General features: G+C 38.7%; 1 protein-coding gene across 1 annotated transcript; it reads right to left on the bottom strand.

Annotated features, from left to right (window-relative positions):
- Positions 1-991: 991 nt before the first annotated feature.
- On the bottom strand, positions 992-2,578 carry LOC311601853 (protein FAM47E-like). Its single transcript, XM_084789564.1, has one exon. It carries the CDS (start codon positions 2,526-2,528, stop codon positions 1,248-1,250), a length of 1,281 nt encoding a protein of 426 aa, XP_084645690.1. The 5' UTR covers positions 2,529-2,578; the 3' UTR covers positions 992-1,247.
- Positions 2,579-26,074: the final 23,496 nt, after the last annotated feature.

Below are 26,074 nucleotides of genomic sequence, written 5' to 3' on the forward strand. Positions count from 1 at the left end.
CTACTAGTACAAACAAAAGAACATGGGAAGAAATCTCCTTGATATTGATATGAGAATTAACTTCTTAGATATGACATGAAAAGCATGGCATATCAATTCAAAAGACAAGGTAGAAAAAAACTTCTGCACAAAATAAAAATTAAGAGTGAGAATATTTTAATTATTTGTAAACTCTATTTCTGAAAATGGTTATAATACTGAAAGTATTACATCTTAAGTGTTACCACCGTACACATACAAATAGAAAATGTCCATTGCTTTAAACATGTGCTTTGAGTGTTTGTATATATAAAAGTTCAAAATGAACCTAAAACTAAATTCTTTAAATGTAGTTACCTCTCAAAAGTCTCAAGACTGGAGAGATGAGTCAGCAGTTAAGAGAGTATGATTCTTCCAGAGGATCTGAGTTTGATGCCTAGAACCTGCAACAGATGACTCACAATCACCTGTAACCCCACTTCCAGGAATCTGATGCATAAGTTCTTCTTGTGCATCTACCCATGTTACTTACATAGACACACTCACATACATATGACTAAAAACAAAATAAAATTTTTCATAAAAGAATCAAACTAGAATGAAGAACAAGAATACAGACATTATTTCCATTGTAGCTTAAAGTTTGGTTAAGAAATAATCATTGTGGGGGCTGATGAGATGACTGAGGGGTTAAAAGAGCACTGTCTGCTCCTCCAGAGGTACTGAGTTTGATTCCCAGCAACCACATGGTGGCCCACAACCATCTATAATGGGATCTGATGCCCTTTTCAGTCATGCAAACAAATATATATAGAAATAGAGTACTCATGTACATAAGTAAATCTTAAAATAGTCATATAATTATCTCCTTAAAATTTTCATTTAGCTGAAGATATGGAAAATTTCTCTTATAGAAACAAATGTTTTAAGATTTATCTTGTGTTGTAATGTATACCACCGAATTTAAAGAGTAACAATTCTGCTTTTATTAGTATTTTTATTTATTCTTGTATGTAACTGATGTAACAATGGCATATTATCAATTGTAAATAAATTTGAGAACTGCAAATATGAGTGTAGATCTTGTAGTTGATGAAATATTGGTTCAGGCACAGAATTTTATTTGAGTCACTAAGAAATGTTTATAAATATTAAATGTAACATTTATATTGTCCAAGATGATGTTCGCTTATGGTGATATCTTCATCATGTTCAATATTTGAAATGAGAACAGAATAAAGTCAAGTAAAATGGGAATGGGAAACCACTTAGTCGTCGTTTTCATCATCATAATCTTCATCTTTTTTCTGCATGATCAATTCATGTGCTTTTAATACTCTTGGTATTGGAGTGTTGATAGTGTCATAATCCCATCCTTTCCTCACAAACAATTTCTCAAGGATACTTGGCATATTATAGCCTTTGCTTATGATGAAATCCTTAAAGGCGATTGTTCCATACAGGTCTTCAATGATGTCTGATTTACGAGGCCTTCTACCTTGAAATTCAATTAAGTCGTTAGGATCCAGCAGAGGCTCATCATTTACTAGCTTTTTCCACAGATACGGTTTCAGGTACCACGCTCCATATCGAATCTTATCCCTGGTAGGCTTGTAAGGATCTTGTGGTTTTCGGAGTTTCCTTTCAAAGTTTGACTCCTGTAGAGAGAATCTGATCTCCTTCACTTTGCTCAGCCTCCTGCAGAACTTGAGCTCAGAAGGAAGCAGGCTGATTTTCCTGATGGCAGAGTCTGTATAGACCGGTTTGCACTCATAGCCGATGTCAAATTGCTTCATCATGAAATCTTCGTCAATGCCCAAGTCTCCAAATGAATCAACCCATTCACAGAAGTCATAGACTCCTTTGGGTATGTACTGGAAATAAACGGACTCCTCTGATTCCTCTTTTGAGGCCTCGTCTTCAAAAACCATACGATATCTACGTGGCTCAGGAGTTTCTTCAGGCTCCATGTCAACTGTTTCTTCAGGGCTTGTCTCAGCCTCAGTAGACAGATTAATAGATTCGCTGTGCCTCTCAAAATAATTCCATTTCTCCTCCAACTTCTGGTCAGGGTCAAGAGTTTCCAGCACATTTAAAAAGAGATCTTCAGAAACAGCTTGCTCCAGGGGGCAAAAAGCCAAGGGATTCTGGGTCAAGTTTGCTTCGGTTCTCTCCACAAAGCTCTTGCGTGCTTGCTGGGCCAGTGACAATGAAGAAAACAGGCTTAAATCCTGGTACTGTTTTTGCTGCTTCTTTCTGGATCCATGGCGGACTCCATGAGAAATAGTAGGGAGAAAGCCCTCCTTGGAGCCACGAAAAGTCATATTATCACAAGGCGGACAGCCCTTCCGGAAATCATCCAGCCCTTTCTTCACAAACACCCAACGTCGGCCATCCAGAGAAGTAGGGAACTTCAGTTCTTCCCGTTTGTGCTTTGGAAAACACTTAGAAGGCAGCCTGTCCTTGAACCAGGGTTTGCAGGTCATGCCCAGAGGCATTGGCTGAAGTACCTTCCGGGGACGATTCCATGGCAGCCATTGCTCCCCCATGGTACCTCTGGAACTGAGGCAACTGCCCCAGCCTCAACTTCTTGTTTTCGGAGGATTTCTCAGGTTGCTAAGAGACAAGGACCATTTAGCTAAAATTCTACTAGCATGGGCAAGACCAAATGGTCCACCCCCACTTCCACCCCCCACACTGGCTCCTTCCATTCTGTTGGCCAAGAACTAAATACATTTCATTACTCCACTGCATAAGGGATGACTTTCTGTTTCCTTCTGGGACTATTTCACAGAATGCTTCTATGAATGTTGTATTCACCTCTTTGTGTACACATATACTTTTATTTCAACAATAATGGATTTTCTGAGCTATAAAAATCATTTGTATATGTTATTTTAATTGTCTTGGTATTATTTTGTTGTTTTTAATGTATGTCACAGTGTTTTTCCCTCTCTGATTTTTACCAGATATTTCATATTTTTGATACTATTATGAGTGGAACTGAATAAATTTTGAGAAAGCATGTATTCTACTGCATGCTTACTGGTGATGAATCTGTCCTTTTCTGAACAGTAGAGCAATGCCTCATTATGTAGACCATCCTGATTCCTCCTACTGCCTTTTGGTTTGATTTTTGTTTTCTTTTATGTGAGCTTTTGTTGTGGTGGCATTTTTTTTTAATCTTTTAAGGCCAAGTTTTACTGTGCAGTTAGTGCTGGTTGGTCTGAAACATACTCTGTAGATCAGGCCAGCATAAAAACTCCTCCTCAAGAAGGCTGAGATTACAGATGTGTGCCACCACACCTGGTCTTGTCTTTTTTTTAACAGATTTTTTTCTTTATATAGAATAATATAAAATTCTACTGTGATACTTTTAGGTTTTTTTTTTCCTGCTACCAGGGCTTCGAAGAGGCAGATATACTGTTTTCTTACTTGCACTGTTTTATTTTTTTGTTAATATTTTATTTTATGGGTATTGGTATTTTGTCTGCACTGTCTGTGTATAAATTGTGTGTCTGGTATCCATGGAGTCCTGAGGACAGTGTCAGATCTCCTAGGACTGGTGTTACAAATGGTTGTGAATTGGATACTGGAAAAACCCAGGTCCTCTGGAAAGGTAGCCATTATTCTGAACCAATCCCTGAGCTGAGTCAGCTCCTCAGTCTCTTTTTGTTTGCAGTATTTTGGATGAAAAGCTCAATGCATCTCTGATTTATGGTGTATGTATAGAATCGACATCATATCTCCTATATCAGAATAGATACTCTTAGAGGCCTTGTGTGGACGCCAGGCACTGCTGCTTATTATCATTTAGGTACTTTTCCTAGACCAAGTTGCTTGTCTGTTTAATTTATTCCCTTTACATCCTGGTCATAGCCCCACCCTTCCTCCCTTTCCTTCCTCTCCCCTTTCCTATTCCTCAGGACAGAGGAGGCCCCCCTTCCCATCCATCCCAGCTCATCAAGTTGCATCAGGACTAAGCTTGTCCTCTTCTCCTGTAGCTTGGTAAGGCAATCCTTCCAGGGGGAAGTGATCAAAAAGCTGGCAACAGAGTCCATGTTAGGACCCCCCTCTACTCCCTTAGGCCCAGTCCATGCATGGTCCTTGGTTGGTGCTTCAGTCTCAGCAAGCCCTTCTGGACCCTGGTTAGTTGGTATTCTTGCAAGGATCCTGTCACATCCAGGTCTTTTTCTCCTTCTCCCAACTTTTCTGTAAGACTCCCTAAGCATCGCACAATGTTTGGATGTGAGTCTCAACATCTGTTTTGAACCCCTGCTGAGTAGAGCCTCTTAGAGGACAAATTATTATGCTTGTCTGTACGCATAATAGAATATCATTAATATTATCAGCAGTTGGTTTTCTCCCATGCTATGAGTCTTGGGTTGGGCAGGCATTGGTTGGACATTCTCTCAATCTCTACTGGACACCTAAGTCAGGGTAGTGTCCTATGAGGATATGAGAGGGACTCTAGCAGTGACTCCTAGTAGCAGAGGTCATAGAAACTGAAGAGGCCACCCTCTAACTAGACAAGTCTCCTACTCGGTGGAGGGGAACATCAAACAACCCATAAAAACTTCAACCCAAAATTTATTCTGCCTACAAGATGTGCAGGGATAAAGACAGAGCAGAGACTGAGGGGACATCCAACCAATGCCTGGACCAACCCAAGTTGCTTATCTTAATCTCGTCAATTTATCGAGAGTTCAGGGTTTCTGCCTGGGTTCCTCTTTCCTGAGCAACGGTCTAAAGTCAGTAAACAATGGAAGACAAACACAGGGTTCATTTCCAATTTCCCATTTTAATAGGGGATCAGTTTCTGTTGCCTCATACCTTGCAACTTACTGTTTTATAAATTTTTCTATTTTTCTTAATCTCTAAGTATGAAGGTGATCTCTTTTTGTCTTGTGAGAAAAATCACCATATATTTTATTGATCTGTCCCAATCAACACAATATGTTGCTTTCTTCAAAGTTGCTTTGATACTTAAAATCTCTCTTCTACATCATATGACTACTGACTTTGCAAGTGTACATCATACCTACTTCATTAAAACCCTAGTCCTTAAACTATACAATTATACATTAATGTTTTTCCTAAGATATTCAAAGAGAAATGTCCTTCAGAAATTTGTACCAAATTCTACAGATTTTACAGTATTGATAGAGTATAAATTCTTTTGTTACTACCAAGGACCCTCTAATACACAAATTCCATAGTAGCTGTTATCTGCAAACTATGTCCCGAAATACATGTTTTGTAAGGTGAATTAATTTCATTATTCAGACCATTTTTAATTACTTAATTCACTATTGCAGCTTCCCCTCCTTCTCCTCCTAGTCTCTACTTCTCACACCCCTGACCCTCTCCTCCCTTTCTCCTCAGAAAAGGGGAGACCTCCATGGATATCAACCTGCCTTGGCATATGAAGTCGCAGTAGGACTAGACCTGTCTTCCCCTATTAAAGCTAGACAAAGTATTCCAGTTTGGGGAAAATCTGTAGGCCTAACAATGATACTTTGTCTTCCAACAGAACTTCCCATTGCCAAAGTTGCTCATAGCCTGGATCCTGCATCTAAATGCTTCTTCCTCATTGAGAGACATCTTGGAACATGATAGATCAAACATGACAGTTTATGAACCATAAATTTCAGCCAGCAAACCTTGTATTAATAGTCTGCAGATCTTCTATCCAGGAACAGACATGAGCATGAATTTCAGTGGGGTACTTCTTAGATGGCAATGAGTACCAAGTGGTAGTCATGGGAGACTTCACTGGCTTCATGTGGTCTTTGAAGTTGACCTTAAGCCAGAACACAGCAGGTGCTTTTTTAAAAAGACGTATTTATTTATTTATTTATTTATGAATGTCTGCATGTACACCTATATGTCAGAAGAGGGCATCAGATCCTTCTATAGATGGTTGTGAGTCACCATGTGGTTGCCAGGAATTGAACTCAGGACCTCTGGAAGAGCAACAAGTACTCTTAACCCCTGAGCCATCTCTTGTGCCCAGTAGCTCCTTTATATACAAGCTTAGACACTCTAGCAGAGGCAGTATAAAGCTATGATACAGTAATTTCCAAAAGGGAGCTCTCATAACTACAGTAGCAATTGGTGATACAATACAATTCTTTTAAAACAAAGAAATAGGGAATGTGATCCATTATCTAGTAGAAAACATAAGCAACCTAGGGGCTAGAGTACACACAAAGGTTTTCATTGCAGCAGGGTTTGGGGAGGGATTTTGGTAGTCTATGACTTCTTTTGTCCCTATAGCCACATAAACATATTAAATAGGTAAATAGCCACATCAGCCAACTCTTGAGAAAACAAGTTGATATGACCAAAGCATATTATCAACATTTGAGAGGCAAATAGGCTTTGTACTCTCTTTTTCTTAAGCTTTTTTCCTTACTGTGTCAACCTCTGCCTACCATACCCAGAAATTTAGGGCAAAAGTCTCATCTCCATGAGTCCCAACAGATAGCCTCACCACCTATTCATACATGTCAGTTAAAGAGCTAGCCGTGAGGGACAGAGAAAGAATATTAATAAACATGGAAAAGTTGGGAAGAACAAATAAAGACATTCAATGACAAATCTACCCTGAATGTGCTCCTAGGAACTCTGAAATGTTAGAGAAAAGGAAAAAATAAAGAATAGCCCAAATTATCTGAAGCTGGCAGAGCAAGTAATCATGATGAAGCTAATGGTCTAATTGATCACATTATCAGTTCTTGTTCCACATGGTATTCTTTCTAGAATATTATCTCTCTGATCACTTGAGCAGAGGAATCTCATCATGTTCCAATGAGAAGATTACTTGTGCTCTGGGCTGCAGCCCCATGTTATGAGTAATTGCATTCATTTGGAGGAATGATCTGTCCTCAAAAGTTTGCTGTTGCTCAGGGAGTAGTTTCAGTCCCTTGTCGTAAAGATGATTATCACTCACTCATGTAATCCTAGAATCCAATGTAACTGCAGAAGAGTGGCCCAAGGAAAAATAGAATTAGAGAAGGGCAGAACGGAGTGCATTACATCTGTGAATGGTGCCTTCCTTCACAACCTGTCCATCACCTCATGTATGCCACAGACTCTAATAGTAGAAAATGTGTATAATACTTTTTTAAAGATGAAAAGGAGAAAAGAAATGGGTGAGAAGAGCTATGAGTGTGCATTTATCAGTAATTTGGGTAATTCACTTTTACTTTCATGTGCCTGTTAGTAGATCAGTGTTGAATTCAATTCAAGAAGTTGTATGTGTGTATTGCCTTATTTGATATTTGTTTATGTAAATATAGAGTTTTTATTATTCTCAAATTATATATCCAAAATATTTCTGAGGGCTGGAGAGATGGAGTAGTTATTAAGAGAACATACAGCTCTTGAAGAGGACTCGGACTCAGTTTCCAGGACCCATATCAGGCAGTTTGAAACTGCCTGTTACTCAAGCTCCAGGAGGTCCAAACTCCAATTGTGACTTCTGTAGGTACAGGCACACACAAGCACACACAAAATACACCTACACATAAATAAATAATAACAATAACTATTTTATTTTACACATATGAGTATATGTATGTGCTTGTACCATGTATGTACACAAATCTGTGGAGGTCAGGAGAGGGCATCAGATCCCCATGGAATTGGAGTTATATGAAGTTTGTAAACCACAATGTGGGCGCTGAGAATTGCACTACTTTCCTCTGTACGATAAATAAGTGCTCTTAACTACTGAGCCTATCTCCATCCCATGATATAATAGTTTCAAAAATGAAAAAACATGTACTGGAGAAGTGGCTTAATGGCTAAGAATGTGTGCAGCTTTTGTGAAGGACCCTAGTTCAGCACCCAGGAACTGTAAGGCAGCACACAACCACTTGTTTCTCAGGATACAAGAGATCCAATCTCTCTGGCCTAAGTCACCACTGTACAGAGTATTCACTCATACATATACATAACTAAAAATAATAAAAATAAAATCTTCAAAGTAATTCTGTTGTCAGCATTATATATCTATAAGAAATCACTTTGTACATATTTATAAATAACGGACACAACCTTGAGCTATTTCTCCTTTCCTTTGGGTTTTCTTTTCTTAAAAAAAATAGATTATATCCCTGGTATATATACCAAGGTGCCTTGAACTCGTGGTCTTCCTGCATTTGTTTCTCAACAGCTAGGAATGCAGGCTTGCACCATCGTTCACTCAGTTTTCAAGTGCTTGAAATATCATTGGATATCCTCACAGATATGGAAAAAATAAAGGATGGTTTATGACTGAGTGTTCCAAAATAATATGAATCATGATGCTCTTTGTATAAATTTTTGAAAATCTATGTGGACAGAGGAGTATAAAAATATCATCTTAATGATGTGTAAATCAGAAACAAAGAGCTTTAACCATGCAACAAGAACAGAATGAAAATTTGCCTATTCCATGGAAGTAAGAAGACTTTGAAGGAAATGAGTAATTATTTAGATACATTTTTTCTGTTTGTCAAAGAGTGATTTACTTCTAAGAAAACTGAAGCAGACTTCCTCAAAATTAAACTTTTGCATAATTTACCCAAGGTCAAAGCTCCAGAGAGGGATGTAATTGAACTTCCTTGAAGTCAATATTATGTTTACTATATGTATTTTCAGTTCCAAGCCCTCAGGGAATATCCTGCCAGAGGCACAGATTGCCCCTTCAGAAGTTCTGGCCTGTGACACCAAAAAGGTACAAGAACATCAAAACACTAGTTTTCCCCCTGGAACAACTTCCCACCAAAAGGTACAAGGACTTCAAAAAGCTATTTTTCCCCCTTGGCACAGCTTCCCAGATCAAATGACTGGAAACCACAGCTAAATTTTCATACACCTACATCCTGACTTTTGCTCTATTATCTCTTCAAATTGTACATTTTTTATTGACAGAGAGGGAAAATACTAAGAATGGCCAAGGTTTTGTGCCATAACCACAGATAAATCCACTTTTGGATCTTTTGCTATTTTTCTTTTCATATAAGTGGTTGGCTGGATCCAGAGCCATGACTGTACAGTTAAAGATCGGGTAGACTTAGGAGGGAATATATGAAACCTACAATAGTAACTTGATTTTTATTTTAATCAGGCATTTAGACGTTTCTTTTCAGTTTTTGTTTTTTCATCCGAAGTATTGAGTGAGATCCTCCTTAATCTCTACTTTAATTGTTATCATCTGGCCTCTCCATGACATTTTTAAAATTCAAGTTCTTTTTTAAAATATAGTTTATTGATTTATTCATATTACATCTCAATTGTTATCCCATCCCTTGTATCCTCCCATTCCTCCCTCCCTCCCATTTTCCCCTTACTCCCCTCCCCTGTGACTGTGACTGAGGGCGACCTCCTCCCCCTCTATAGGCTCATAGGGTACCAAATCTCTTCTTGGTAGCCTGCTATCCTTCCTCTGAGGGCCACCAGGTCTCCCCATTCAGGGGACATGGTCAAATATGGGGCACCAGAGTAAGTGTGAAAGTCAGTCCCCACTCTCCACTTAACTGTGTAGAATGTCCTGTCCATTGGCTAGATCTGGGTAGGGGTTTGAAGTTTATGGCCTGTATTGTCCTTGGCTGGTGCCATAGTTTGAGCGGGACCCCTGGGCCCAACTCTACCTATCATAATGTTCTTCTTGTAAGTTTCTAGGACCCTCTGGATCCTTCTATTTCCCCATTCTCCCATGCTTCTCTCACCTAGAGTCCCAACAGGATGTCCTCCCCTCTGTCCCACTTTCCTGGTAAGTGAAGACTTCCATGGGACATGCCCCTTGGGCTAGTGTGCAGATATAAGTGAGTATATACCATTTGAATCTTTCTGCTTCTGGGTTAACTCACTCATTATGATCATTTCTAGCTCAATCCATTTATCCACAAATTTCGGGAATTCCTTGTTTTTAATAGCTGAGTAATATTCCATAGTATAAATGTACCACAGTTTCTTTATCCATTCTTCTACTGAGGGACATTTAGGCTGTTTCCATGATCTGGCTATAAGTTCTAGGAATCTTTAAGGATCGTTCACAGAACTCCTAGAGATTGTCAGTTAGAAAGAAGTAATATGTATCTTTCCCTCTTGGTCTATACCATTTAAGTCATTGTTCAGTAACTACTTGACAGCTGGGTTTTTTATTGGTTACTGTTAACATTTTCTTCTCACTGAATGCTGAATGCCTTACTACAAGGGCTGTGCCTCAACAAGCTTCCTATGATCTATTATACATAGCAAGAAACTATGCAGTAAGACTACAGTAGATATGTCATGCAAGTAACATCCAGAGGAAAATATTTACATTTGGTTGGAATTGATGATAACATCACTTCTGATCTTATTTGTAATTTCATTTATCTATGGAAACTATAGTTCTATTGATTGTCCTTTCTTGTCAGCTTAACTGTATTAAGAGATGGCTAGGATTATGAAACATTCCCATGTATCTATGAGGATGTTTCCAGAAAGAACTGACATGTCAGCCATTAACTACAATGTGAAAATCTGCCTCTAATGTGAGTAGCATCTGCCAATGAGTAGTCTCCAGAAATAAGAAGTCAAATGAAGACAGAGTAAAAATGTTTGCAAATGTCTTGCTTTCTGAAAATATTTTTTGATGCTGGCAACAGACTGCCATACCAGTAACTCTTTAAGGGATTTATAGGACTTCAGCACTATACTGGGGATGCTAAGACATTCAGCTGCTTGGTTTTGTGCCACTTCATCATGTAAACAGGAGGCAATTATTGGATTGCCTAGCCCCTGTCACACAGCAATTCAACTCTGTTTTGATAAAAATCTACATATGTTCTGTTGGGTATTATTTGAAACCTGACTAATTTAATTGTGGATATAACATTTTCCCTGCTTACTGAAAATAATAGTGCGTTCATTAGTACACACACAGGCTTTGGAAGGAATGTGCTTAGGCTGGGCCGAGGTGAAAGTAGTCTTGGATAGCCTGACTCCACTGAGACCCCACTGAGATAAAGATCTTAGATAGACTCAGAGAGAGAGGAAGTTTGAGCCCAAGACAAAAGACAGGCTCCTGCAACTCTGCCCCCGGGGACAAAGAGTGTTCAAACTTCTTCTGTCGGGTAGAGGAAATACCTGAAGAACTATGACAAGGGATTCGCCCAGCAGAACTGATACTCAAAAGGTTTCATTTTTGTTCTCTTTAATCTCTTTTCCCTCCTATTTAGGATAGTCAGGTTGTAAGAAAGATATCTTTGTTCAATAAATTCATAATAAAGTTTAATTGTTAAGGAACCAGAGCCAACATAAGGTAAAATATTACATGCTTTCTTAGGTTGCTTTTATCTTACTGTGATAAACACCATGACTTCTGCATCTTGAGGAGGGAAGAGTTTATTTTATCATATGCTTCCACGTCATCACTGAGAGAAGCCGTAGCAGGAAATCAAGCAATAACTGAAGCAGAAACCACAGAGGAATATAATTTACCTCTATTCTCCAGTTCACTTACAAACTCAGATATTTCCCTTATACAGCCTGGACCACTTTCCCAGGGATGATACCAACCCAAATGGACTGGGCCCTTCTACACCAATCATCATTCAATATAGTGTCCCATAGAATGCCCACAGGCCAATCTAATTGGGAAAATACTTCATTTGAGGTTCCCTCTTCAAAGGTGATTCTAGGTGTGTCAAGTTGACAAATAACGCTAACCAGGACATATAACTTTATCTCTGTGCTTGCAAATACAGCTATCTTTTTCAAATCAAAATAGTTCTATGGCATTAGTGAGATGGCTAAACTAGTGACATGCCCACTACACAACTCAGTTCCTGATGTTTGCTTTTCAAGCACTTTTCTGATTGTACTATCTTCCCACTCCCAGCCTTCCTTAATTGAACTAAGTATTGTTTTGTTATATATTTGAGTAAACCTCATTTTCTAAATACCAGGACTAATTGACTTGCCCATTAGCCATGTTCTTATCCTTGCTGTGTATGGTAAAACAAGGAAATACATGGAGCTAAGGGTAACATGGCTGAGTTTTTTCTGATCCTGTTCTTGGTAAGGTTGATCAATTAGTAACCTCAGTGGCATATAAAATTGTAACTTTTCATTTTACCTATCTTTCATCATTGCTATAAATGATTCAGCTTAACTTTTATTAGTAGCATAAACCATTAGACACTTGAAGCTACTCCTTTGTGTATCTTATCATTATAAGACTGTACAAAGACTCAGGTGCTTTTATTTTATTTTATTGTTTATATCTGCAACATCCAAATCCTGATATATGTCTCTGTACTGTCTGAGGAAAGCAAGATTTTCCCAAAATTCCAATGTATGATCCTGTTAGACTTTGATCATCAGAGTCTATTCCTGGAAGCCCAATTGTGAGCCAGAGACCAGAGTCGATGCAAAAGCAAAGGAATTTATTAAGCTAACATGTTAGGGTCCACCATACTCCAAGGAGATGGAAAGACCCCATTCTGTAATGGCAGAGGGCTTAAACACTCTTACAGAGTACAAATATGATTGGTTAGTTGACCTTTAAAATGATTGACTAAGTAATAATGAGGGCAGGAGAAAAGGTGTGGGCAGGAGAAAAGAAGGAAGCTAGTATCCTAGTATCCAGGGATTATCCCAATTGGAGGGGTAAGTACATTCCTGAGGTAGTGGAAATTTTTAAATACAAGCTGGCCATCCTGCCACACACAATGATCTGATACTGCTGTCCCCGGTTCAAGCTGGACTCTTCATTACCAGACTCTTCAATCCCAGCAGTGAAAGTACAGACTTTATAAGAAACAAAGACATATTTTTATTTTGCTACCTACATATCAAAATGATTTGATTGTGTAATACCGAGATTACCCAGTGTAATACTGAGATCACCCAGATCGCAAGACCCCCAAATGACCACCAGGACTCAATACCGATGCAAGATACACAGGGTCCTGAATTATAGGCTCGAGCTTCGGTTTACAATCTTTTCTGATGCAGCAGGATAGGAGAGTGACCCCGGAGCTTCAAGGATGATGGGTTTATAAAGGGAAGTGGGGGAATGTTGACCTTTAGGCAGGTTGGTGGATTTGGTTCTTCGTGGAAGTTGTGGGTCACAGGACTGTCAATCATTAGGCAGGTTGGGTGGAGACTGGATCTTCAAGGAAGTTGTGGGTCACAGGAACATCAACCATTAGGCAGGTTGGGTAGATACTGAGTCTGGAGGGGAAGTTGTTATTGTTGTTGTTGTTTTATCTCAGAGGAACATTGGGAGCTAATTGTATGTGATCGCTCCAGTGGAGTTTCTGGAGACTGCTGGCAGGTGTCATTCCCAGAGTTCAGGGAGAAGGATCGCCTAGAGGACAAGTTCTCACAGAACGTTCACAGACCACAGCATTAGTTGGAGAATATAGATTACATATAGAATATGACATTAATTTTGCCCCTACATTTGTACTTAAGATAAAAATGAATGTAAATAATATACATTAAGCACTCTAAAGTTAAAGTTAACAGATTTTAATGACAAGAAGGAACTCTGAATTCTTTGTATCTATTTGGAACCTTCCAAATGTTTTGTTGGTAAATGACCAGAATTAGTGGAGTGCAAATTGGAGTTCCTTGTTGCTTCATTTCGTGTTGGGGACAGTAGGCCATATGGCCAATGTTCAGCCATCTTGTCAGAGCCTATACCTTTAGGCTCCTATTTCTCCAGCGGTCTGTCATTTACCAGAAACCAGCTGACCCTGTCGGGGTTTGGTTGTTAGACACCTGTTGTGGTTTATTGTGGGGGACGGTCATTCTAAGACCCCCGAGCTCATAGTAAGAGCTACTCCTTTTTTCGCTATAAACTAGCTTTTCCAATAAGACTACTGGTAAAATCAGATTAAAGGCCAGCTGCCTGTGAGCAGCAGTTCCGGGAACTTTTTCCTGACTAACCAGATCTTTTACAACTTCCTTTTCTCTCTGGAATTTCTCTCTTCTGCAATTATAACAGCTGTAAAGGTAGATACCTGCTGGAGCATTCCAGATTTAGGTATCCATAACAACCCTCACTTACACAAATACCCATGCCTCCGTGCCTATAAAAACTCTGTGAAATTTTTCAATAAATGGGGCTTGATCAGAATCCAGACTTGCCATCATTTCTTTGTGTCTCCTGTCCCCCCACTTGTCTGCCCCCTCCACAGGTACCCACTGAAGACCCCGCATGCCGAGTCCATTTCATTCTTCACTGAGTACACAAATTATTTGTTATGTACAAAGAAATTTTGCATCTGTTACTTTGGGGCATCTTGAATTTCTTTTGAAAACTCATGTGTTGGCAATGGCCATAAGGCACCAGTGCTCAGATGTGGGACCTTTTGGGGAGAGATTGAATCATGAGGACCCTAATCTCATTAACAGATTGATAGAAGTTGATAGAAACTTAAGGATGTGGACCTAACTGGAAGAAGATTTCTGGAGATGTGCTCATGAAGGGGATATTTTGTTCCCATAATCAGATTTCTATCTATATATATCTTTCTCCTGATTATCATGAGGTTATTAGCTTTGTTCTATCATGGACTACTCCCTGCTATGATGAGAATTCTGCCTTATTAACTGCCTATTTAAAAGGTGGAGTTCGTGGTGGCACACACCTTTAATCCCAGCACTCAGGAGGCAGAGGCAGGCAAATCACTGTGAGTTCGAGGCCAGCCTGGTCCACAAAGCGAGTCCAGGACAGCCAAGGCTAACACAGAGAGACCCTGTCTCAATAATAATAATAATAATAATAATAATAATAATAATAATAATAATAATAACAATAATAATAATAAAAGGTGGAATTAAGAAACAATGGACTAAAACTTTTTATATGAGCCCAATCATATCTTTTGTCCTCTTAATTAATATTCATAAGCACTTTGTCACAGCAAAGAAACTGCTAACATTTATTTCAATCACTGAAATATGCTAGTTGGAAATAATGGACCTTTCATTTATCTTATAAGGGGCCTAATGACTTTGTGCCCTGCCCTCATAGATATCTGTTGTCTTAGGCTTAGTCATCTTTATTCCATGTTCTTTCCTTTGGTTTCTGTGTCAATATAAAACGATGATGAGATGATGAAGGGTGCTGAAAGGGGTCAGAAGTAGAGTGCATCAGGGGGGATAAATATAAACAAATCAATCAGGAGGAATAGCAGAGTAAATCTGGAAAAATATTACTCATTTTCAACTAAGGGGGGAGGGGTAAGGCTTGCCAGGTTGACAAGGCCTGGGGGTGTGGATATAGTGCTCCAATGAGGAATTTATGTCTTTATGAAACCTAAGACTTAGACAAATCCATGAAAGGTAGACAGATAAGGAGAGGGGCCAAAAATAGTTGTTTTAAAGATGGGTAACTTCTAGCTTTTTCCTCATTCTCTTAATCTGGGACTAAGTCATGGCAGGGATTTTTCTTTCCTGACCAGCAGCCCCGCAACTCTCCCCATTCCAATAGACCAGTCTAACAAGTTGAATGCCAGAATAGAAAGTTTTTACTCAAAGTTGTGTGCCTCTCAGCTTCCCTTCCTTTATTCCAACTGACAAACAATGAATTAGAAGACCCCCGTTCCAGCCTACCGAAGACACTTTAAACTGCAACCCTGGAAGGAAAACCAGAATTCCTGGGTTATTTCTCTGTTTTTCAGGGGGTCATTTTCTCTAAGTGCCTTGCTGTGTGTGTAGTATAAATATGTCTTCACCTTTGATAGATGTATTTTCCATCTGATGATTTTGAATACTGTGTCTAAGATTTTCCCTGCTGCTACATATATTATACTAGAGATTGTTTGTCCTACCTTCTAATCCTTTAGTGGGAAGAGAAAACAAACCTGATATAAATCCCCACATGGTAACACCCTTACCTAGGATAGGGAACCATTCCTGGATGACAACAAAGAATGAGACCTACAGACTTACACTTAAGTCTATACCTTTTGTGTATCTGTGATGAGACCTATACAGCTGTGTAGTGGGTTAATAGTTCAAGAAATATCCTTAAGTAAGAATAAGTAAGGTAATAAGGTCCTTAAGTAAGATAGTACAAATAGGGTGAACAAGCTGAATTTGAGTGACATTTTTAGGGAACAGGTAGAACTGATACTTCATAAAATGGGCCGAGCTCTTTGGGTTTGAGCAGTACATGAAGGATTCTCAGGTATGGGGAACATACAGCCAGATGATAGTCTTTTGCATCGAGGAATGGCAATTCAGGAGTAACACTTGAATTCAGTAAGATTTATGAAAGTCCTTCTTCAGGAGTCAATTAGTTAGAATGTGACGAATGACAGAGATTGAAGTAAGATCCTGATTTTATCTCCATGTACAAATGCCAAACATTCTATGAGACAAAGAATGTAGAAGCTTGGAATTATTGATGAAGGAAAAAAAGAGGCCTGTCACCAGCTCATCTGTGGCAGTTAAATTAGTAAGGGTATGTATGCCTCTCTAGATATGTAATGTAGAGGACAGGAAAGAAGTGAACACTGTGCCTATAGTCACTTACATTTTATTCAACAATTAAAATTTTAAGAAACAAAAAAAACTTTAAGAAACTAATTCTGGAACTTAATTCAGTGACAAAGCATACTTGCTATGCATGAAGCCCTGGATTTTATCCTGAGCACCACAAAACTATTTTTCTATAAATTAAATAGAACTTATGATAACTATTGTGGCCATAAAATAGAATAGAAAGAAAAATAAGAAATACCAGTCATGGTGCCTCACACCTATAATACCCTCACTTAGAGGTAGAGGCAGAAGGTTGAAGAGTTCAAGGTCATCTTCAGCTACATAAAAAGTTGCATAATAGCCTATGTTACACAAGACTTCACCAATGAGACAGAGTACTGAGAGAGTCACAGCATGTTAGAATATGAAAAGATAAGTGATTATTGCTTCCAGGATATAAAACGATTTGAGGAGACAAAAAAGAAAAAACTTAGGAACACGGGCCATCAAAAGATATATATTTTATGTTTCTCTAAATTGGTTAAGATTAATATGTATTCAACCCTTTCAGAGACCTGAGAAGGAATAAACTGATTAACTGAGTATGCTGGGAGTGCAGGTTAGCAGCTTCCCAAATGAAACGACAGAAACAGTTTGCTGCTGGAACTGTCACACAAAACTCTCTATAATGTTGAAGCATCATCTTCAGCCTTCTGGCCCAATATATCTGACAGACATATTTGTGAGGCAGGAACTATTGAGGACTTGCTTACCCTGTCTTGGCAGAGTTTGGCCATCGACTCTGCCTGCAACCAAGCTTGCCCTATTTTAAAGCAGAATTCTGTCTGTGGTAGAAACGAGGACATTTTGTGCAGTGGCTGGTTTGCCACATATGAAGCCAACTCCATAAGGAGGTTCTTTGATGCTCATCATCTTCTTTAGGCTTTACAATTAAGCTTAGTTGTTTAGGTGTTAAGATGTTTTTAGGCCTATATAAATGCTTTAAGTTGATAATGATGAGATATGGTAGATATTAATTTGCATTCAGAATTTTAGATGAACCAAGATAGGAAAGATGTTGCAAAAAACAAATAACCAAAACACTATGAATGTAACATTTATATAATTCTTGATTATTTTGTGGTTCTTCCTGCTATAGGTAGTTTATTATATATATGTGTAATAATATAAATGTATATGTCAAAAAATAAAAATATTTAATAAAAAAGAAAAAGATTAATATATATTGATATCTATTGTGAATCTTTTCAAACAAGAGACCTCTAAGTGGTAGACACTGAAACTATATATCTATCCTCATCTAAACATTCCAGATCACCTTTTACGTATTGAAGCCACTGGAAACTCACTGTGAAAGCACACTGCACACAAGGCTGCTGGCTTTTAGTATCTTTCTAGTGGCCAGACCTCCTGACTCTAGGGTATGCTTCAGTTCATTGTGACTTGAGTGGGAACAGAGAAGGAGTATAAGAAAATGATTTATTCTGTGAACCCTGCTAATTATTTTAAGAATAACTGAAGAAGCCTGGTGATGGTGGTGCATGACTTTAATCTCAGCACTCAGGAGGCAGAGGCAGGTGGATCGCTGTGAGTTCGAGGCCAGGCTGGTCTACAAAGTGAGTCCAGGACAGCCAAGACTACACAAAGAAACTTTATCTCAAAAAACCAAATGGAAAAAAAAAGAATAACTGAAGAAAACTAAATATACACTCTAATTCTTTACCAAAATGTGGATAAAGAACTTTCTTTGGCCCAGAATAAATTATGGAAGTAGAATGTAATCCCTAACTTGATGGTTCTTTCTACATTATAAGTGATGTGCAGAAGTTAATGCTTTTCCAAAAATGAATATTCTTTGTATATTATTTCTTTAATGAAAGCTACAAAACTCAGTGGCTGACAAGATACATGTGGAACAGACTCTTGAACACACAGAATGAAAAATGTAATGTAATGATAAAGGCTATATACAGCAAGCCAATAGCCAATATCAAATTAAATGGAGAGATACTCAAGGAAATCCCTTAAAAATCAGGGACCAGACAACGCTGCCCACTTTTTCCACATCTCTTCAATATAGTTCTTGAAGTTCTAGCCAGAGCAATAAGACAACAAAAGGAGATCAAGAGGATACAAATGAGAAAGGAGGAAGTCAAATTATCCCTATTTGCAGATGATATGATAGTGTACATAAGTGACCCCCAAAATTTCACCAGAGAACTACTACAGCTGATAAACACCTTCAGCAAATTGGCTGGATACAAAATTAACTCCAAAAAGTCAGTAGCCTTCCTATATACAAATGAAAATCATGCAGAGGAAGAAATTAGGAAAACTACACCCTTCACGATAGCCACAAGCAATATAAAATACCTAAGAGTAACTCTAACCAAGCAAGTGAAGGGCTTGTTTGAAAAAAACTTCAAATCTTTGAAAAAATAGATAGAAGATGACATCAGAAGAGGGAAGGATCTCCTTTGTTCGTGTTTCAGGAGAATTAACATTGTAAAAAGAGCCATCTTACCAAAAGCAATTTACAGATTCAATACAATCCCTATCAAAATACCTACACAATTTTTTGTTTATGCTGACATTTAATAATTATGAAATCATGTGAATATACATGTGGCTCCTATGAAGACAAAGGCTGTATAAGAAGCTGAGGAAGATGGACTCTTTGGTCACTCAGATGTCCCTATGTCTGCTCCTTGACACCGTCTCTAGGCCTAGCCCATCTCCTATTTCCTCAGGATTTCAAAGTTCTGGATTTAAACGTCTACTTAAGTAACCCAAAGGACAACACCATTTTCATTAGGTATAGAATTACTTTGCAATTTTTGTGGGAGAAATTGGGGACACTTGTCTCATATACCTTTGTCTTTCTGGTGTATTCTCTCACAAAGCAGCATTGCAGTAGATAGTGTAGTGTTTTGTTGCCCCGTCCTAGAACTTTGTATGCATTTGTGTATATGCTACCAAGAAGAGATTTTATACCCTATGGGCATATACAGGGGGAGGAGGTCCCCCTCAGTCACAGTCATAGGGGAGGGGAGTAAGGGGAAAATGGGAGGGAGGGAGGAATGGGAGGATACAAGGGAGGGGATACCACTGAGATTTAATATGAATAAATTAATAAAATAAAATTAAAAACAAACAATGAAAACAAAACAAAACAAAAAACCCCAAAAAGTTCAGTGACCCATCACCAGTGAGGATGATGGGCTGTTGTCCTCTCAGGACTCAGGAGACTAACTGGCAATGAACACTTAATCCCAGGAGTCCAAGGCTTGTCTGGGCAATGTAGGAGGAAAGCGACAAAGAGAAGGAAGGAAGGGAGAGTTCTCCACTTCCTGTTTTCTGCACTGTTGAGACCTTACTATGCTAAGGACACAGTGAAGGAAATGGATTTGCCTGATGCTCGATGAAGAAAACTTCTAATCCTTTTAATTTCAAGGGACAAATGATAAGACCTACACAATTTTTAAAAGACATTGAAAAAACAATTCTCAACTTCATATGGAAAAACAAAAACCCAGAATAGCTGAAACAATCCAATACAATAAAAAAAAATCCTTTGAAGAAATCTCCATTCCTGATCTCAAGCTGTACTATAGAGGAACAGTAATTAAAACAGCATGGTACTGGCATAGCAATAGGCTGGTTGATGAATGGAATAAAATAGAAGACCCAGAAATGAATCCACACACATGCGATCACTTGATTTTTTTTTACAAAGAAGCCAAATCTATTCAATGGAAAAGGATAGTATGTTCAACAAATGGTGCTGGTCTAACAGGATGTCTATGTGTAGAAAAATGCAATTAGAGACATATTTGTCACCATGCACAAAACTCAAGTCCAAGTGGATTAAAAACCTCAACATAAAGCCAGAGACACTGAATCAGTTAGAAGAAAAAGCAAGGAAGAGTCTGGAACACATTGGCACAGGAGACAACTTCCTGAACAGAACTTCAAAAGCCCAGGCCTTAAGGTCAACAATTAATAAATGGGACCTCATGAGGCTGAGAAGCTTCTGTAAGGCAGGTGACACTGTCAAGAGAACAAAGCGACAGCCTACAGACTGGGAAAAGATCTTCACCAACCCTTCATCTGACAAAGGTCTAATATCCAAAATATATAAAGAACTCAAGAAATTAAACACCACCAAACCAAATAACCAATTGAGAAATGGGGCTCAGAACTAAACAGAAAATTCTCAACAGAGGAATATTGAGTGGCTGAGAAACACTTAAACGCTCAACATCTTTAGTCATCAGGGAAATGCAAATCAAAATGACTCTGAGATTCCATCTTACACCCATCAGAATGGCTAAGATAAAAAACTCAAGTGATGCCACATGCTGGTGAGAATGTGGAGAGAGGGGAACACTCTTTCATTGCTGGTGGGAATGCAAACTTGTACAACCACTTTGGAAATCTATCTGGCGCTATCTCAGAAAACTGGGAATAGGGCTTCCTCAAGACCCAGCTATTTCCCTCTTTGGAATATAGGCAGAAAATGCTCCTCCATACAACAAGGACATATGCTCAGCCATGTTCATAGCAGCTTTATTCATAATAGCCAGAATCTGGAAACAACTTAAATGTACCTCAGTCGAAGAATGGATAAAGAAACTGTGGTACATTTACACTATGGAATACTACTCAGCTATAAAAAAAACAAGGAAATCCCGAAATTTGTGGACAAATGGATGGGACTAGAAATGATCATACTGAGTGAGTTAACCCAGAAGCAGAAAGACTCACATAGTATATACTCACTTATAATTGAGCACTAGCTCAAAAGGCATGTCCCACAAAAGTCTTCATTTACCAGGAGATTGGGATAGATGTGAGGACATCCTACTGAGAATGTAAGTAAGAGAAATATATGAGATGAGGAAATAGAAGGACCCATAGGGTCCTAGAAACCTACAATAAAAGCATTGTAATGGGTGGATCAGGGCCCAGGAGGGTCTGCTCAAACTACTGCACTAACCAAGGACAATACAAGTAGTAAACATCGAACCCTTACTCTGATCTAGCCAATGGACAGGACATTCACCACAGTTATGTAGAGAGCAGGGACTAACTCAGACATGAACTCTGGTGTCCAATATTTGAACACTTCCCCTTGGTGGCAAGGCCTGGTGGCACTCAAAAAAAGAATAAGCAGGCTACCAAGATGAGACTTGATAGCCTATGACCACATAGTGGGGGAGGAGGTCCCCCTCAGGCCATAGACCTAGGGGAGGGGAATAGGGTAAAAGCGGGTGGGAGGGAGGAATGGGAGGATACAAGTGATGGGATAACAATTGAGTTGTAATCTGAATAAAGTAATAAAATTAAAATAAAAAATAAATAGCTATTTTTCAAAAAAAGAAAAAATTATCCCTGTTTTGGTAGCAATAAAGAATAAAATTGAACAAAAAGAAAGGAGGAAATGAGAACATATTTATAGAAAAATGACATTTAGTATAAACATACACAAACCAAAAATGTCATCTAAGAACTATTGGAACTATTAAGATATCAAAAACTTAGCTGGGCATGGATACACACGCATCTAATCCCAGCACTTGGGAGGTAGAGTCAGGTTGATCTCCAATAACTTGCTAACAAAAAATAAAGATACAATACATTAGTAGAATATTTTCTCTTGATATAAAGTTTCCTATCAGAAACAGAAATTCAAGAAAGAAATAGTGATTGGGCTGGAGAAATGAATGGCTCAGGAATTAAGAGTATCTGTTGTTCTTACAAAGACCCATAATTCTTATGCAACACAAATCCATAGCAGTAACACACACAATACAGCAGAAACAGCAAGGCTCCATCAAATCAGCACTAGTGGGCAAGAGTGGGAAGAATTAGCCTGAGTACCATGAAAAGTTCTCTAGAACACTTCTCTCTGTGAAGTGAAGACCAATAAACACCAGTGAATATCAGTGAAGTGTTACATGGCATAGCAATGCAAAAGTGTCATCTAATTCTATGTGGGGTTCTATTTATATATATTTTTAAATGTCATGCCCTCTCATGTGTCTATTTCCAGAAAAACATCACATACCCTCTCACAAGACAGTTTCCAGAAAAATATCACATGACACATCTGAGTTTTTAAAGAAACCAGAAACTTCCACTTCACTTATTATTATCCCCTAAAAGATATATTTCCATCTTTGGTTTTATGATAGACCAGAAAAATCTTTGCCTTAATTATAATCCTGCTTAACAATTTATGAAGGATATTCAAGACTCGTTGGTCACATTTAATTAAGCCAATGCTTGAACATTTTTCCTAAGATTGTCAAGTAGAGTCACAGCTCTTCTAAGGAGAAAGATGCGTTCCAATGGCCATTTGTAATGAAGACAGTAAGGAAGGTGTCTGAAGTGGTATATGGGCGCTGGCTAGGTTATTTTTAAAGTCCTTGCAGGCTTGAAAAGTCTAAGTTATCCATATCTTTGACCTTCTTTATTGGCTACAAACTCATGAACAAAGATAAACTGCATAAGCCATAAGAGCCACAGTATTACAAAAAGTCTCACACTGGAGGAAATATCTTATCTCTTCCTTAAAAAGAAGCACTCTGGTTTCCAGTGACACAAGAATCCTCAAGACTGCAGCCTACCACCCTCCATCTGTCATCTTAACTACAATAGTTACCTTTGAGAAGTAGGTCCACGTACAGAAGATGTGGAAAAAAGACTATTTTATAAACAACTATGAACTCCGAAGAATATCTACCATTATATACAATCAAAACAGTTTCATAGAGGAAACATTTATAATTTTGAATTATTATAGTAAACCTAGAGTATCAAAATAATTTATTTTGTGTTTGATAGTGAATTTTGTTTTTCAAATTGACTATGCCAAAGGATGCCTAGTAACGTCTAAAATGTCATTTATGGGTATAAGTATGTTTCTAGAGGAAATCAATACCCGAATCAGTGGAATCAATTCCTACTTCTCTAGATTACAGGTGGTAGGATTTTGAGGCCTCTAAGATCACATGAATAGTAAATAAATTTATGCCTCCTATAAGTTGGAGTTTTCCAAAGAACACAGAGTTAATCTCTGAAGGGACTTATCTTAGGGTTTTTATTGCTGTGAAGGAACACCAAGACCATGGTAACTCTTAATAAGTAAAACATTTAATTAAGGCTGGATTACAGTTCCAGAGGTCTAGGCCACTATTGTTATGGTATTCCTACCATAAGCATGGTGGCATATAGGCAGAGATGGTGCTGGAGGAGCTGAGAGTTCTGTATCTGAATGAGCAGGCAGCAGAAAGAGAGCATGGCAAGGGGCCTGGCTTGCACATTTGAATCCTCAAAGCCACTACCACTGACACACTTCCTCCAACAGGCCTATATATCTACTTCAACAAGGCCATACCTCCTAATAGTGACAATCCCTAGGAACCTATGAGGGTCATTTTCATTCAGTCCACCACTTTCCACTTAATGCAAAAGTGCATTCAGCTCAACTTCAAAAGTCATCATAGTCTGTAACAGTCTCAACTCTGTTTAAAATCCGAAGCCTCTTCTAAGAGTCATGGCAATCTTTTAACTGTAACCTCCTATAAAACCAAAATCAAACAGCTGATCACAGACATCAAACATACAATGGCACCTTTACTAAAATGGAATAAAGGGAGCATAGTGAGGAAACACTGGACCACAGCAAGAACAAAAAAGCCAGCTGAGCAAACTTCAAATTCTATATCTCCATATCTGATGTCAAAGTGCTCTTCAGATCCCTAGTTCCTTTCAGTTTTGTTGACTGTAGTGCACTTCTCTTTCTGGGGCTGTTTCCACTCTCTGTTAGCAACTTTCCTTGACAGGTATCCCACAGCTCTGGCATCTCCAGCATCTTGGGATCTTCAAGATAATCCAGGCCTCATCTTCACAGCTTCACACCATGGCATCTCTAGGCCTCTAAGCAGAGATATCCCTGACACATGCCTGGCATAGTGGCTTTCCTTGGGCACAGAGGGAAATTCCATAATCCCTTTCTTGTAGCCTTCACTCTAAAGCCAGAACCAGGTGGCTGAAACTGCCAAGCTCTGTTCTTTGCTGGGGCTGGAATATGGCCCCCTTGTTCAATTACATCTTCACCAGCTTTCTGTTTTTGATGGTTTCCTTCAATGCCTAAGATTAACTATTCGGGAACTTGCTTTGCAGACCAGGCTGGCCTGGAACTCAGAGATCTACCAGCCTCTTTTGGCCTTCTGAATGCTGGGATCAATGGTGTTTACCACCATTCCTGGCCCTAAGCTTTTCTTTAAAGGCTTTTCACTTTTCTTTAATTCCTTTTCACAAATGGTGAGGGGTCTCTTGATCTGAGGTCACCAAACCCTTTAGCCTTCTAGTATCGAGCTTTTCGTTAATCTGGTTACACTTCCTAGTAGCCCATTTATCCCCAAACTGTGCATTTTGTATTTTCTTTGCTCATCTTACTCCTTTTCATTACAGATCTGAATAAGAATGTGCATTAATAAATACAGGAGAAAGTCCACCCTAGGTTTTTTTTTAATTTCCTTTGCAAACTCAGTTAATCCAAAACTCTTCAACTTAGGCTTAGATGATTTTTTTTGACAAGGGCAGAAAGCTAACCACATTTTTCACCAAAATATCCCCCAAACAACATCTAGTGCACATATTAAAATTCTTCTCCTCTGAAACATCTTGAGCCAGGCCCCCACACTTCACATCACCCTCAGTACCACTGTCTTTCACGTTCCTGCTAGGATGGCCCATTAAGTCCTGATTAAAAATTTTTAAATCAATTTTCAACTCCAAAGTTCCAAAGTGTTTCATATTCCTCTAAACAAAAATATACTCAGAAGCTACACACATAAAGTGTCAACAACATGACTGTTCAAATATGAACTGAACAAAAAAGACACCAACCAACATGTGAAACTAGACAAAAAAAAAAGGCCCATGAGGCCTCTACCCTACATAAGAACTATAGACAATCTAGGAAAGCTGGAACAGAAGAGGTGGCCTTCCTCAGGGAAGAACACATCAATTGGTTGTCCAAGGCCAAATGATCAGCCTGAAAACATAATAACAGGTAGCGTTATACAGATTGAACAGGAGATGAGCACACACACACACATAATACACACTCATGAGTGTACAAACGCACATACTAATATATATGCATGCAATAACAATTAGGAAAAAGGATGCCATGAATTTGAAAGAGAGGAGGGAGGGGGTTTTGATGGAATAAAAGAAAGGGCAAAATTTAAAAAAGCATTAGGAATAAAGGAGAAAAGCCTTAAGAAAAACACTTCATAATTAATGTTCAAACCAATGTATCTGGCTGGCCTGTCCAGATGCTCCTTACTTCCCAACATGAACAGATAGACTCTGAGGTCAAAGGTGCCATTTCTGCCTCAAGGGAAGCTTAGAGCACTCAGGGTGAGGCCCATGTGCTGGGCAAGGTTCTCGGTTTCACTGGGTGGGGGGCGGGGGTAGAAATTGAGTTTTCCACTGGATCTTATAGTTAGCTATTTTATAATAAAAATGCCAGTATCAGACAGCAGTGTAAACTCAATCATTGTGATGATAGCAAAGT

The sequence above is a fragment of the Acomys minous genome (genome assembly GCF_964271855.1).
Source record: "Acomys minous genome assembly, chromosome: 7".
In the NCBI taxonomy this organism is placed as follows: Eukaryota; Metazoa; Chordata; class Mammalia; order Rodentia; family Muridae; genus Acomys; species Acomys minous.